This window comes from Paroedura picta, chromosome 11, assembly GCF_049243985.1.
Source record: "Paroedura picta isolate Pp20150507F chromosome 11, Ppicta_v3.0, whole genome shotgun sequence".
Taxonomy (NCBI): Eukaryota; Metazoa; Chordata; class Lepidosauria; order Squamata; family Gekkonidae; genus Paroedura; species Paroedura picta.
Genome location: NC_135379.1, coordinates 36,348,819 through 36,365,684, shown reverse-complemented (window position 1 = coordinate 36,365,684; position 16,866 = coordinate 36,348,819). Strand labels below are relative to the sequence as shown.

At 42.3% G+C, this 16,866-nt stretch overlaps 1 protein-coding gene across 5 annotated transcripts in view; it reads right to left on the bottom strand.

Moving 5' to 3' along the window:
* ZCWPW2 (zinc finger CW-type and PWWP domain containing 2) overlaps nt 1-16,866 on the bottom strand; it is a 38,416-nt gene that overhangs the window by 15,423 nt on the left and 6,127 nt on the right. For 4 of the 5 annotated variants that reach the window (XM_077303463.1, XM_077303461.1, XM_077303462.1 and 1 more), the window contains exons 4-5: nt 1,401-1,515; nt 116-181 (exon numbers count right to left, since the gene is read on the bottom strand). In XM_077303463.1, the coding sequence (XP_077159578.1) occupies nt 116-181; nt 1,401-1,515 (181 nt within the window). The remainder of the gene's footprint in view (nt 1-115; nt 182-1,400; nt 1,516-16,866) is intronic. The other variant, XM_077303465.1, reaches the window with a different exon arrangement.

The following is a 16,866-nucleotide window of genomic DNA, read 5'->3' as shown; positions in this document are numbered from 1 at the left end:
GGTTTGTGACTGGCCCAAGGTCACCCAGCAAGGTCGTAATGCAGAGTGAGGATGGAGCCAACACTACAGTATTTTCAAAATATTTAAGACATTTGTGTCTGATCCTAAGGCTCACTTTGTTTTGTGCTCCATTTCTGCCAATTATCCTTCCCCTTGCAAACTTTCAGCAGGCAACTCCCACCTAAACAGGATTACAAGGAACACAGAGAGCTGCAATGGGGAGTGGGGAATTTTTTGTTAAAAGAGCATGGTTTAGAACACACTGCTTAGGAACCCACCATTTTGTAATAATTATAAAATATTATAAAATTATAAAAATCATAAAATAAATATTATAAAAATCTGCCACACATACTAAAAAGCTAAACTATAGTGTGGTTGGCATTTTTTCGACCTGTGCCAACTACTAGCACCCTGTTTGGCCCTGGATCACCTAGCTGCAGTGATTCATGCAACAGTCACCTCTAGACTGGATTTCTACAACCCGCTCTACACAGGTGTATCCTTATCCCTGCTCCAGAAACGACAACTGGTCCAGAATGCAGTGGCCAGGATTTTCATGAGGACACCCTGGAGGGCCCACATCTGGCCCATTCCCCAACAGGTGCAGTAGTTACCAGTTGAATCCTGGATCAAGCTTAACGTCTTGGTCATTACCTTTAAGGCCATATGCGATTTGGGTCCAGTGTACCTGAGAGACCACCTCTCTGCCTATGCCCCCCAAAGACCACTACACGCAGCCAGTGCCAACCAGCTAGTGATCCCTGACACCAAGGAAGCATGTTTGGCTTTGACCAGGGCAGGTCATTCTCTGTCCTGGCTCCCGCCTGGTGGAAAGAGCTCCCAGAAGAGATCCTGGCCCTGGCTGAGCTATCACAGTTCCACAGGGCCTGCAGAATAGAGCTCTTCTGCCAGGCATTTGGTTGAGGCTAGTGACAACTGGGCCCCAGAACCCCTCTTATCCAGACAAACTCACTCTATGGGACTGTGCTGTTGCATTATATTATGATGGATGCTATGATTGTTTATTCAGTTATCAAATTTCTTTGTACTATTCCTAATGTTTTTTCTGTAATCCACTGTTCTTTCTAAACAACCTTAAGCTGCAGGGGAGGGTGGTATATAAATAAATACAAATACATAAAATTAAAGATAAATTATTTGCATGTAAAACAATACAAGTCAATGGGTTGGATCCAACCAGCTTTTTCATTCCATCTCACCCAATTCCTCTCGCCATCTCAGTCCCTACCTCATATGGCTTTTGTACCTGCAGGTCCCAGAAACCCAAATACAGCTGTTTTAGGTGGCCGGATGGAACCCCACCATCATTTTTCACAAGTTGAAAAGCGCCTTGGATCCAACGCAAGGTATAAAGGCAAATCAAAATCCAGAGATACCCTTTTTTGATAAGTAGCACATTTCAAGCCTTTCCTGAGCAGAACAGGCAAGCAGTTTGTTTCCTTCATCCAATGCACTTTCAAGCCAGTTTCTTTTCCTCTTACATGTGTCAGGCTATGAAACAAAACCAATGTTGTGTTAGTGAAGACAGTACTGGCATCTTTCCCCCAAAATTTAGTAACAGTTAAAATGTGCAAAAATGAAATAGAAGGAATAGGCTTGCAATTTGGGGTCTTATGTACCATGCAATTGTATGATCCCTGGATCTAAAAAAGAATCACCAAGCAAATTATATATATATATATATATATCCTGTGTAGATGCTTGATGTTCACTGCCTTGGGGATCCTACTGGGGTAGAAAGGTAGCACAGAAATGTTTTTTTTTAATTACCTATAAGCAACTTTGGGTCTCTATTGAGGAGCAAGATGGAGAATAAATAAATATATAATCAGGTCAGTTACATACAATATTTGATGGCATTTATATGCCGCTTTTGCATAAAAGAAAACTGCTTGACATAGGTACAAAACACAAAAGCACAGCCCAGATTATCATGCTAAGCAAAAAAGATAAAATACTACAAGCCACAAAACAATAACTAAAATGTGGAAATGGCTAAATGAAATATGGGAGGAGTTCAATGAAAAGCCTGAGCAAATAAAAACCTCTTGCTCTGTCATCTAAAGGCTGAAAGAGGTACCAAGAGACCCTCCAGGAGGAAGGCATAAGCAAGGCATTCTACTAAGAAAGCCCTGACTAAATGCCACCCATCTTCCTTCCATTGGGAGGAGGGCATAGACAGCAGGCGTTGAAACCAAGATCCTTACAAACAGGACAGTACAAGTGATCAGTTATATGTTTATGTTGCCTTTTCACCCAATGTAGGATCCAAAGGGAGAAAATAAAAAAACATTAAGCACTACAAACATTAATCATCTTTCTCCCTCTCACCACACAGGCACCATTAGTGATGTGTGGCCCCCATTTGCAGATATCTAAATCCATAGAGATACAACACAGATACTGAACAGGTTTTTCAGCAAATATAGAAGACTCCCCAGGTTTGCAGAAAAATCAGAAATATTCTGAAAAATACATGGGGGAGGTTAAATCCCCCCAGTAAAACAGCATTCGCTGCATAAGCACATACAATGCACATCTCCAGCAGTTGGCACCAGTACCAGTAACTTTGGTGGCAGCTGCCGCAAAGTCTCGGGCTCCATGCTGGGCCTGGTAGCCAAGTTGTACTACCCAGGAGTTGGGCCAGGACTACCAGTGGCAGAGCCAAAGGCTCAGGAGTTGTGCCGGACACAGGCCTGGCAAGGAAGTAGGGGAGTATCACAGGCCTACATGGATATACCTCTGTGTGTATATAAAAATAAAACATACAAGCAGGAAGGTTGGTTTAAAGAAAACAGAGAACTCTTAACACTGGCAGAAAACAATGATATTCCTGGAGAAGGAATTACGTAGTTTTGGTGCTATTATTGAGAAGGTCCTTTTCTAGGTTACCAGCCATCCAACCTCAGGTGATAGGGGCACCAGAAATAGTGTATCCACTTAAGACCCTGCAAAGCCTTAGCTCTTCTGGGAGCTCATTCCACCAGATCGGGGCCAGGACAAGCAGTCCCTCAGATATGCAGGGCCCAGACCACCGATGGCCTTGAAGGTAATTACCAAAACCTTGAACTTGATCTGGTATGCAATTGTGGCAACTAATGCAGCTGCCTCAGCACTGGCTGGATATGGGTCCTGCAAGATGATCTAGAGGACCCTAGCAGCTGCATTTTATACCAAGTGTTATTTCCAGATCAAAGACAAGGGAAGGTCTGCGAGGAACAAGTTGCAGCAGTCTAGTCTGGAAGTGACTACTGCGTGGATCACTGTGGTCAGATGCTCTGGTGCTAGTAGCTTGGCTTTGTGCAGATGGAAAAATGCCACCTGGGCTACTCTGGTGATCTGCTCCTCCATAGACAAGAAGGTATCAAAAATCACTCCCAAATTCCTGGCGGTATGCACAGCCACAAGCTGTACTCCATCCAGGGAGGGGATGTGCGCTTCCTGATCCTGCCCGCCTCTGCCCAGCCACAGGACCTACATCTTGGAGGGAATGCCTTTTAGGCCACTTTGCCTGAGCCAGACACAGCTTCCAAACATCTGGAAAATGTTTCCCAGGGGAGTCCAGCTGGCCATCCATCAGGAGAGAGATCAGGGTGTTATCAGCATTTTGGTGACAGCCCAGCCCAACATTCTGAACTAGTTGTGCCAGAGAGCACATATAGATATTGAAGAGTGTGGGGGAGAGTATTGTACCCTGTGGCACTCCACAAGGAAGTGCAAAGAGGTGTGACAACTCTTCACCCACAGCCACCCTCTGTGTCTGGTTCTGGAGAAAGCAGATCAGCCACTGTAAGGCTGTCCCCTCAATTCCCATCCCGGCAAGGTGGTGGACTACCAGCTTGTGGTAACACAGCCAACATCTAAAATCACAAGGATAGGTGAGCCACCCTGATCCAGCTGGTGCTGGAGGTCATCCATCAAGGTGACCAGCATGGAAGCCCAACAGGTATGAATCAAGGGCTGAAGTTTCCTCCAATAATGCTAGAAGCTGGTTTGCAGTGGCCTTCTCAATTACCTTACCCAGAAATGCAAGACCAGGCAGTAGCTGGCAGGGTTCTGCAGATCCAGTGATGTTTTTTTGTTGAGGGCGATGACACTGCCTCCTTCAGCCCTCAAGGGAACTCCTCGGATGCCATGGAGAGATTAATAATATCCCTCAGGAGGCCTCCTATCTGCTGGGTGCCCGATTTGAGCAACCATGACAGACAGGGATCAAAGTGGCATGTGATTGCCCTCACTGGGCCCAGAAACTTCTCCAGTTTGGTTAAAGAGAGCCACCTGAAGCCATCGAACATCATCCCCAGTGACGGCCATGGACTTTCCAGTTCACATTCTGTATCTATGGTCGCAGAAAGGTCATGGCGGAGCAACAAGACTTCAACAGCAAAAAAGCTCACTAATGCCTCACAGCTCAAATCCAATTGAAAACTATTTTGGTACCCTTCCACAAGGCCAGTAAGAGGCCAAACTACCCTAAACAATTGTGCTCGGTGAGAGCTAGCGAATGCAATTTCAGTGGCATAAAACTCATGTCTTGCCACTGTCATTGCCATTTCATAAGCCTTCATAAGCATGCAATAAGATGTTCTTGCTGCTTCATCACGAGTTTTCCTCCACACTCGCTGTAGCATCTCACTTCCCTCTTCCTCTCACAGAGCTCTGGAGAATACCAAGAAGTCTGCTTGAGGGGAGGGTAGAGAGGGCATCGGGGAGCAATCTTGTCAATGGTAGCCATCAGACAGAATTGGATCCATAAGTCTCTGCGGGCTGGCTAAAATACATTCATTGCCTAAACAGGGAAGGGGTGGTATCCTCAGCCAGGTCTTCAGGGTGTGGTGGTCTGACCTAAGGATGACATTAATTGCCATCAGATCCACCTCTACCCCCCACCAAAGATCAAATCAAGGCTAAGGCCTGTCTGGTGGGTGGGACCAGTAACAAACTGCAAGAACCCCAGTGTTGCAATGGCTGACACAAGGTCCGGGCCAAGTCTTGGGGACAATGAATCTGCATGGCCATTGAAGTCACCCAGGATTATAAGCCTATTGAGAGGTATTCCTGTACAAATCCTGTTGATAAGTATTTCTGTACATTTCCTCTGCTTCACCCCTCAGTCAGCCAAACACCAGAGAAATTGAGACATCCAAACATTACAGAATATCACAAAACATTGTTTGATATATATTCATTTTTGTTGTTTTTAAAATATCATTAATAAAAAGAAAAATTTCACTTAATTATTTGGTTAGTTAATATCCAAATGTATATTCCTACCGCAAGACTGTAAAAGAATACTTTTAAAATGAAGTATTTCAACTAGGGTTTGCCAGATCAAAGGGCATACTGCACCTTAGTAAATGATGTATGTTAATATTTACATTATTTAAACTGAAGTCAAATTTGTGCCTTTGTTATGATGAAAAACCAGTTAGAATTCCTTTGGGGTGAAGATGAAAGGTTCATATTCTTAATTACTCACAACCTAATTAGTCCTAGCATGTTTATCCGGAAATAAATCCCACTAAGTGGATCAATGGGACTTTTCTCACTAATTATGGAGTTCCTATCAAGCATATTAAAAGTGGCTAAAGGTATTTCTTCCTCTAATACTTTAAAATGGAACTGCCTTGTAAATACCTGCTCCTTTACAACTCTGATGGTCCATTCAATGGTGACCACAAAAGCTATAGAACTGGTGTCCTGGGCTATAGACAGGTATGACTACTTGTATCTTTCTCTTCCACAAATTACTTTTGAGATTCAGTGTGGTATAGTGGTTAGAGAGTTGGGACTCAGTTTGAATTCCCTCTACCATGGAAGTTTGCCGGGTAACCTTGAGCCAGTCACATACTCTCTGACTCACCTGCCTCACAGGATTGTTCTGAAGATCAAATGAAGGACAGATTGATGTAAGCTGTTTTGGCTCCCCATTGCTTAAAAAGGTAGAATATAATGAATTAAGTTAGTAAGAAAAGAAATACAGTTTTTGCAGTGGGAGGAAAGTGGGAAGCAACACCAGAACAGTTACTGCAGAAACTTTTCCATTTCACAGCTGCAAATAAAGCTTCTATGAATTGCTGTTGTGTCATGTCTCCCAAAGTCACAACAGAATGGTCCAAATTTTTCAACTCTTTGGGCCATTCCGCACAGTGTTAATGTTGCTGAAGTATTACCATTGTGTAACGCTATTTATTTTTCGTTATTAACGACATTGTACACCATCTGCAACACTCCTGCAACACTCCTGCAAAAATCGCTTCATTGTAGCGCTGTTCAGGGAATCCACAAAAGTGAATTCCCCCTTAAAAACCGCTAGACTCTTGAGAACAACCTGCAACACATCCGAAAAAGACATGTGCATTCTCAGTATAGCAATAGCAAGCATGTCCCTCCCTAAGCTCTCGCACCCGAGCTTCCGGTGTCGTAATCACCATTTTTTCCCCCTTAAACTGGCAAAAGCAACGAATAAGCGATGCTTCTTTGGCTGAAATCCCTCCACAAGCAATTGTCTGTAAAGTTTTCAAGCACAATACAGCCCCCCATTCGATACTGCCCATAATTTCGGCCAGAAATTGCACGGGGGGGGGGGATTTTTTTTTTACTTTAAGAGGGTGTAAACGATTAAGCGCCAGCTCCTATGCCAGTGAAAAAGGTCTTTCTGATACATCGAATGAATGAATATGCGTTGGTACTGGAGTTTTCGGGTTTTTAAAAAAGTTTTTAAAGGGAAGCATGAACACAACAGTTAATTGGCTGTTCTGTTAGATTGATGGCCAGGGGCGGGAGGAAGCGTGGAAAAATATCGTCTCCTTTGTTGCGATTTCGGTGAGACCGGAAACTTGTGCATTACGAGAACATTGCTAGTGGGAGAGACTTTTCGATAGAAACGGCTGTGTGCGTTACCGAGACCTGCCACTTTTGATTGCAGCGCTTTTCAATAACACTCAGATTTAGCAACGTTGCCCATTGTGCGGAATGGCCCTTTGTTTAGCAATTCAGGCACCTTCACAGATGATGCTGGGAACAGAGAGGACAATCACTTTCTGAAAGGAGATGGATACATCTGAGGTTTATTAAATGTATCCTGCTCAGGGGGTTTATGGTAAAAATATATTTTTATTTATATATTGGCTGTTTAGGATATGCAGGATTTTTACATATTATGACTCAATGACACATATGTTGCCTTTCCTCTTCACTACCACATTAAAAAGTAATCAAAAGCCAGTAATGCTGTCACTCACCACAAACGAAAAGGGACAACATATGGACTCTGTGCATGGAACTGTTTTTATTACACTCTTGAGAAAAAAATGAAGAGAAATAATGCGAGTCCAAACCAAGCTTCGGAAAAATCACATGACATGGAAATACATTAATTTGGTTTTGCTGTACAACCACTGAAGAGTACAACTTGGTCCTAGGGATATTTTAGTAAGTAGTACTTCAGTGACTGTACTTTAAAAAGAAGTATTTTCAGAACTGGTGCCTATCTGAGGCCAGCATCTGTCCTTGGCCAAGGCATCTGGTCACTGCAGCAGCTGAGTGGGCTCCACCCACTTCCCTCATACCTCAGGCAGCCACGGTTCACTTGGTCAGAGCTTCCAGGATGGGATCCTAGGCAGCAGGTGAGCTCAACAACTAGACATGGGCCTCACCACCTCTCTCCTGTGCTTCAGAACTTGGTGTGTTGGCTGATATTTCCTGGCACTGGGGCAAGAAAGACATCAGGGAAGAACAAGTTGCAGAGACCATCAGGTCACTCAGTGAGCATGAGGCCAGCAGATCGCTTGGGGAAGGGTGTGGCCATGCAAAAACCTGTGAGGAGGCAGGCAGGCAGGCCTGACTGAAGACCTTCTGGTAACTAGCCAGTGAAAGGGGGAGTGCCAGCAAGGATGGGATAGGTGATTCAGGGCAGTGTTGTCCAATCTTTTGCCCAAATAATGGCTCAAGCCATAGGGTGGGGCTGATTTGCAGAGAAAGCATAAATGTTGGGTCCACAACCCAGCCAGGAAGGAGAGAGGGAGCATTGTATTGCCAAGACAAGGGCAATGCTCCAGGAAAGAGAAGGTGCGCTTGGCTGACAACCCTTTTCTATTCTGAGGCCTGGAGAGATTCTGGGAAATGAAAGCAGTGCGATGGATGAGAGCCATGCCAGCGAGGGAGGAGCCTCACTGTACCATTGCTGTTTCAGCACACAGCCAGGTTGGACTCCTGAAAGTTAGAGAAGTAGGATCCTTACAATTAAGTCTTATAAAACATACTCCAGTCTAAGCCTAATGAATCCACTAGACTGAAGTCATTCTACATAAGGTCTTCTCCATGATCTCCTTGTGACTGGGAAAATCAGTGCAATTCAGAAAAGCTACATAATAATTCGAGATCACTTCAGTTTTTTGTACAGACTTCAGTTTCTGGTGGAATCCAATTATCTCTTCTGATGTTAAGGTTTTACGATAACAAATTGTGTTGCCCAGGAGCAGAATTTGATGGATTGTCCTTCTGAATGCAGATCTTATCTGTTAAGCTTTGAATCAGCTCCTTTTCAACCTCGAAAACACTATATTTTCCATATAGCTGGTCAAAAACAGGCAAAGCCACATTTCCCCATACTTGCCAAACAAAATGCTTTGGATTAATCTTTTTTGAAGTTTGTGCAGGCCACCAGAAGCTAAAGGTCACTCCTGGAAATTGTGCCTTTACCGGGAGAGATGCAATAAAACCACTATCATCTAATGAAGAAAATAGAAATGCATTGCATTTTTATTTGTAAATATTCCGATTACAAAATATGCAAATGGTAAAATTTTAAAATCACATAAATCAGATGGTTTTGTCAGATATCGACATTTGGTTTCATGTCCTGAAATTAATCTTCTTTAACAATAAACTAAGAAAATGCCTGTTGAAATTCACCTACCTTAAGTGCTCCAAATACCTTTGCCTCACAAAAGTCCTACTTGTCTTTTGACAATTCAAAAGCAAAACTACACCTATTCCAGAAAAAAAGATGGTACTCTTTTGTAGGGCCAAGGCAAACATTTAAACTACAAGGAAGGCATCCTTCACAAGCTGTTGCATCTGATATACTTATAAATTAGCTTGCATTTTAAAATAGTGACATGACAAAAAGATGTTTAAAAGCTGATATAAGGTAATTTTCCTGACAATTCTGTTGTGCCAATAAGGAATGCCTCATAAAACTAAGTACAAAGCAGTTTTGAGTACATGAATAGATGTGTGCCACCTTGTGGTGAGATACATTAATGTTGTAAAAGATGCTGCATCTTTGAACAAATTTGATACCAAGGAAGAAGAAAGTCTGGGATAACTCACGTAGCCCAACCAGTTAGAAGAACTAAAACTGTTCAGTTTAGAAATGTTCCACTTCAGAAGAATATTTTAGAGGAAAGGGGCTAGTTGCCCCATCGGCCTTATCCTAAAACTATTCCAAAGAAGGGCTTGGACAGGTATGCAGGGGAAAGTTTCATAACTATGAATACATCTCAGTGTGATCTTTACCTATAAACCACAGATAACAAACACAGTCTGTTGCCTTCATTTAGCTAGTATAATCAAGAGGGCCCCTGTGAATTGATAAGTGATAAGACATGAGGAATTCTACCATCAGTTTTATCCTGCCCTTTATCCAAGAAGCTCAATAGCTTATGTGTTTTTCCCCCTCTCCATCTTATGGCCTTTTATCTACATGCCTTTGTTGGCATTTTGCCAAGAACTAAGCCATGTCCTTTATGGACCTTCATCAAATATTCATATGTTAATCAGTTGCAGTAAAATTAAACTGCACCAATGCCATTTTAAAGAGTGATTTATTCCAGTATTGAATAAATGCTAGCTCAAGATTTGGTTAGCACCTGCTTACAGTTTTTGCTGTCAACCAAACACACTTCCATGTTAAGTGGTAATTGTCAGGGCTTTTCCGCACATTGGGCATTACAGTGGGAAGACTGCTGGAGGTCAAAGCGCGAGAATTAATCGCAACTCACTGGCACTCCACACCTCTCAAGCTGTCTCAAATGTTTCTGGCCACTTTTCGCTCATCTTGCCCTCCTCACTCACTGCTGGAACAGCGAGGAGGGCAATGCGCTTTAGTCTTGTTACGCTTTGACCTGCCTACCACTGTCAATCACTTTAGGCAACCAAACCCCTCCTGGCATGGCTGAACGGCATACGAACTTCAGGCAACTGCCGAAACGCCTATCTGCGTATTCACAGAGGCACAATCTTGGGGGTGGGGGGAAGAAGGTTCCCAGGCATACAGTGAGAATGTTGCATTGGTGAGGTTATGTTAAATTGGAACCTGTGTGAAATTGGAACATGTAATACAGAGAATATGAGAGAAGCATGCTTTCTATCACATCTCTGATTATAAAGTGCTTCTGTGTATCTGCAGGCTCGCTGAGGCATGTATCCGCCTATTCGATGATTCAGGCAGTTTGCTGTTTTTAAAAAGAAATAACTCCCCATCCCAGGGAAGAAGGGAGTGGGAAACGGGTATGAAGGTGGGACATTGCTGAGGTGAATGTATCGCTTCTTTGCCTCCACACATTTCTTGTGCTGGTGGCCTTCTGGTTGTCCATTAGGTGATAGAGCTTTTTAGGTTGGTGAATCCACTTTTGGGGAGTCACCAACTCGCGCTTTAAAACGGTGGATGTAGTGAGCAGTTTGCTGGCCAGATGCAGGATCTTGGCAATGGCATGCAGAGTGGCCGGAATATAGCATCTTCACAAGGTAAGCATGACACTACATTTATGGCATGCAGAAAGGCCCTGGGCACTGGCTTACTCCCCCTAATGGATTGTTTTTGTTGCCACTGAATTATGCCCCTTGTTTTCTGCTTAGAATGACATTTTATTCTGCTTAGAATGACATTTTAAATGGTTTTGTGCTTAATTTGTTTTCAATTTTGCTGTTTATAGCTTTGAGAGCTTTGTTTATGAGGGAAAGGTAATTCACAAGTATATTTAATATAAAGAATATGCTTCATGAGAATCCAACATGGAGATGGTGTGGCTTAATATACAGAAGTTGCATTCCTAACAGCTCCAGTAAAAAGGACATAAGACGATGGAAAAAACTGTTTGATGGTTCACACGTATAAATCCACTGCAACGGTGGGCAACAATACTATTTCTATTAAACTAAGCTATCCTTAATTAGCATATTTAGAATGGAGAAAGATCTTCTTTGTCGGCAGTAGACTAATTGAAAAATATCCGTCAATAAAATTTCTGTGCTTCATATTTTATCTCTCTCCTGCTTTTTAAGATTAATCTGTGTGATCCATTTACAAAGATTTCTGTGTGATTGTAATGCTAGCCATGAAAAACTAGGAATGTTTGCTTTAACTCGCCAGTGTAGTCCATATTACCATTCTGACATCTTGATTTATAGTGTTTTCATATCTGTGAAGTGTAGTGAGTTACTTGAGGATATAAATGAAACTATCAGGATTGGGCTGATTTTAGAAGCCAACAAAAGAATTGATCATGTCAAGCTTTCTGTTCTAAAGTAATTCATGAGTAATTTTATTTACATTAATATTAGTCAGTGGGCCGGTCTGTTGATGAAGACATAACTCCATTTGTTAACCAACACATCAGCCAAATGACAATTCTAATGACAATTTTCATTTTCTGTTAAGCCTGCAGCCAGGTTCTGGTACCATATTTGCTGCCATCAAGACAAAGCACAATTATTTGAGAGCTCAGCTATGTATTGAAGGTGTCACAAACCCAGAAGAACTTCAAGAAACTTGCATTCTCAGACTTAGCATTTACCTTGTCTATTAATGTGAGTGTTAATAGTTCTAGATCTCTGAAGGAAACAGTCTTCCAATAGCACTTAGTTTTATAATATGTTTACAACTCTGCAAGTTTTATCCTACCATAGCTAGTACCAATTAAGTCAATCTGTGATGATTATTATAACCATTAGAGAACATGCAAAGGAAATCCTCTGGAAAGAGGGCACAGCAAAAATACAGAGCTGAGCTAGTTCTGCTGCAACATTTGGACTGAATATACTCTCTACCACGGTTCCTAAGAACTTTATTTGCAACCACACAGAACTTGTCAAGAGGCAGAGGCTTTTTAAAGTGATCTTCTCAGTCACCTATAACATCTGTGACAACGGGCTTAGAAAAACTGATGTAGTGATGGCAAGCTTTTGTGTGGCTGGCCATTTCTGTTTTGAACAACAGCCTGCAAATAATCCATTGACCTAGAACATTTCTTTCTTACCCTGCCTCCACAGAGCTCATAGTGGCATAAATGGTTCTTTCCTGTCCCATCTTCCTCATAGTAAATGTGTGGAGTAAATTATGCTTAGAGTGTTTGACTGGCCCGAAGTCATGCAGTAAGACCTGAACCTTAGCTCAGCATTCTAATAAGTTCTCAGAGAGTTTAAAAATGTATTTATGGTCCAAGAGGTGTATGCAAGGTTGAGCAAAAGCTATAAACTTATACAGCTGCAAAGTAGCCTTATTTTTTATTTAGATACCAGAAAAGAGTGGTATGTTCCTAAGAAAGGAAGACCAGATGGGCCCCCTAGAAGAGATCGCCACTAGGCCAGATCATCGTCACTAGTGGACTACCAGCATGCGTAGTCCCCTATGGTGTACCAAGAGGCAGCCTGTAATGGCTGTGAAGGAGGGAGATAGTTTTGCTGCCGGGGATATTATATTGTGTTTTATGTGGGGTTTTATTGTGTAACCCACCACGAGATGGCTTGCTATGAGCAGTAGGAAATAAATATAATATAATAATAATAAAAGAGATCCTACAACAATGAACAAATGAAAAGTGACAGCGTACACCAATTTCCACATCATTTAATGATGTGGAAAATGTTAGAGAAGTTATCAGTCAATTCTTTCGTCAACAGTATCAGTCCTTAAATTTAGAAAAGAGCAGATTTGCAATGTCATAGGAAAACAGGCAAGGAGAGATTGAATGAAAGGAATATTAAAGACCAAAAGACAATAGAATTTAACAGGTGAGTCAGAGAGGACAGTCGAACATGTATTGATAGGCAGGCATTTGAAGTGGAAAGAGAAGATTTAGAGCCATTTTATCAAACTACAAAATGGCTAGCAAGAGATTTAGATACATGAGAGATGGTCCAATAAAAAAGAAGAATCCTTTCACACAACTAGAACAGCAAAAGTAAAGATTTGAACAGCAGGTTTACATTGCATCAAAACCAACACTTAACTTTGATAACACTGGAAAAATGATGGAACTTGACATTTACTCTTTGAAACCACTGCTGAAAGATGAATATAAAAGGAGGCAAAGGAACATCACAGCTCAAGGGCTCTACATAAGTAGTAACATCAACTTAAAATCATGACAGTGTTCCTCCAAATTGGATGGGGGAGAGGATATAATTAAACTACCTGCACAAACCGATTTAGGTGTTGGGAGACTTTCAAATCTGGAAAAGGCATTCTTTAAAACCATCTGCCTTTGAGATTCCACAATTACAACAGCACGAAACAAAATAGGCTGGTCTTCATTAGATTAAGGCAGAAACGTATGCATACTTCCTTGAGAGTAAGTGCCACCAAAGTCAGTGGAAATTACTTTGTGGGCAAAACTATAGACCTCCTGAATCCATTTTCCTAACAAGCAACTGGAGGCAACTGCAGGCATCATTTACGATATAGAAATCCTCCCCCCAACCCCCACAACTGTTATACAGAAAAAGACAGGCAACCTTCTGTTCTATTGTAATGAAAGCCGAAGTGTGGAAGTATCTATTTTTAATAGCTCCTTTCTGCCAGACTAGAACTTTCCCATCAAGAGTTGAGCTTCTAATGTCTGATGAACCTCATCCCTTAGCTACTCAAGTTCGCAAAAGTAAATTCTAGGAGAAACTGGGAGAGACCCGTTTCTAGACTCTACTGGGTATATTGATTACAATCCAACCTCTGGCATTGTTTTGGGATGGATGCACTCCTGGGTTCCACAGAGGCAAAGATCTCTTGGTAGCTGGAGTCTGCAAGGGCTGCATCTGTTTCTTATTCTCCCCAGCTCATTGTTATTACAAATATACTACTATTTTAAAGTTTTTAAAGGAGCATTGGGTATTGCAAATTAGTTAAACATCTTAGGCTCACTTAGATGAAGGGTAAAAATATTTTAGTAAATAAAGAAAAAATTGAGCGAATGGGTAGAAGAGCAAACCTCTGACATTTCCTGTGTTTGTCTTACAGCATGCCATCCATTTTAGCGTTTCTCCCCCAGCCTGGATCACTTTTAGGTTAAAAACCAGGTTTTGGGGGAAAAGCTCTTCACACCAAAAGCTCTTCACACATCATGGGAAGAGGGAAGCTTTAGATGTGAACCAATGGACCATATGTAAGGACTTTCCTATTACAAATTATCAGTGTTCATTTGTTTTTATGAGTAGCCAAGTCTGTGCCAGTTCTGCAGGGAAAAAATGGTTTATCTGCCTGAAATCCAGCAAGAACGACCCTGTATATTAGGGATCCAATCCCTGAGAATTTCGTCCAACTTGGAGAGAGGAGTAAATTGTAAGAAACATTATTTCTAGTAAAACCAATGGAAATAACAATAAAAAGTGAAGACATAATTAGAGATAACACTGATTTAAAACTACAGAAAGCACTAATACTGCATACCTCTATTTTCTCAAAGGGTTAGATCCTGCAACTTTCTTCTATTAAGTTTTTTGACAGATTTTATCCAGTGGTGAATGATTTAGAGCAGTAGTCCCCAACCCGCGGCCCGGTGCCGGGCCGCGAAGACCAGGGTGCTGGGCTGCGGTTCCCTCTCCCCGCCCCCCCCGCAGTAAACAACTTCCCAGGCCGCAAGCTTGCATCGTGCATGCGCGGCCCGGCCGCACATGCACACATGCGAGCTGCCGAAATCGCACATGCGCGGCACTTTTGCGCATGTGTGCACACGCGAAAGTGCCGCACATGCATGATTTTGGCTGCGCAGCGCGCATGCACGGCTGGGCCACGCATGCGCGCTGCGAGGGCGCAGCCACGCTTGCGCACTGCGCGGGCGTGGCTGTCGCCCTGCCGGTCCCCAGCCAAAAAAAGGTTGGGGACCACTGATTTAGAGGAAAGAAACTGTAGAATCCAATATCAGAAAAGAGTTGCAGTATCCAAACTACTATGTTTTAAATTACAGCATGCTCCAAGTTCTCCAACTGAATCTTCCCTAAGTAATTTGAAAAGTGAACTCTTACATCCCAGTCTTAAAAAGCATTGTATTCTATAGAGCTTTCAAGCATATGTAGTTAGGAATATGACATTGGTAACACATTTATTTAACAACAGTAATGTTGGCTTCAAGTGATTATATTCAGGAGCAGCATATCCATCATTTTAAAAAGCAGCAATTATATTGGTAAATGCTAGTTGACAATCAGCTTTCATATAGCCCAACTGTTCTGATGATTCAAATCTTGCAATTATGAAGGAGAAGCATCAAGACAAAACAATATGTTGCTAACAAATACATCAGTGAAAATGTGTGGCAAAAAACCATGTGATTAAATCCAAAGATCTCCACCATGGAAAGCGGGGGGGGGGGGGTATTTTTTGCTGATTACCCACTCCCAAACCTATTTTTTGCCTAGACCATTCCTGAGAATCCCTCCCCGTTCCCAAAAGCATTATTTAGACAAGTTCCATTGGCTGCTGCAGAAGTGGCTGTGAATATGTTCTTACTTTAGTAGAAGTGAGTTATGGCAGCGGAATAAAAACTTTGGGTTCAACATAACACTCCTGAAAATAAGAAAATGTGCACAACAAACTGTATAAGTTAATGGCCTACAGCAGCCTTTCTCATTTTTTTTTATTATCGAGATATCCCTGGAACATATCTGGCTTTGAGAAACCCCACTAAGACCCATTATGCACTGGGGGGATAGTGCACATTCGGGGTGGAATGGCGGCGACTAAAATCACTGATAATGCACGGAGCCGGCTGCAACCGGCCGCAGATTCGGTGCATGCTGCTGAAAAAGCCGCGTTAGCGAAACGTGGAAGAAAGCGCAGCTTCTGGGTGACCGGGGCGCAACCAGAAGTGGCGCCGGGATCGCCATGTGCATAATCGGTTACTCTGGGTTTTGCCGCCGTTGCATCCCGTCCCGTGCATAAGCGGTTTGCTTCACTTCTTCCCCCTCCACGTTTTCCATGTGAGCCGAAATCGCTGTTTCAGCAGCCGTGCATAATAGGCCAAAGTGGCACAATTGTGCAGAATATGGTTGGGAAGCATAGATGGGTACACATCCCTCAAGGCCCCTCCCCTTCCCACCCCCTCCAGGCCCACTATTGGTCATTTTGGGAGGGGAGAACAGGTTGACATGGCCATAGATTTTTTAAATATATATATTATTAATTAACTCCCACCCACTCAGGAAACCCTACCAGGGCTGTCAAGAAACTACAGGGTCTTACAAAATCCTAGTTGGGAAAGCCTGTCCTACAGAAATAAAACATTCACTGTATTCCGAACGTGAAACTCCCTCTATCAAAGGTAAAGAATAAACTGTAATTCATGCATCTGTGCATGCATTCCTGAACAAATATAATTGGTGCAATCAGTTCTGAGAATCCCAATCACCTCTTAGTAAAGTGGAGGGATTAAATTCAGGTCTTATTCCCATGTTACCCAGAGCAGGTAATAAACACTATCCACTAACCTCTTTTGATAGACGTATGATGTTGCAGATCTATGATAATGAATAACATTATAATAATGAAAGATAAAGACTTCATAGAAAATGTTCTCAGATCTTTTGATAGTGTGATGAATGATTACATGGGATGATCAGAAGAAT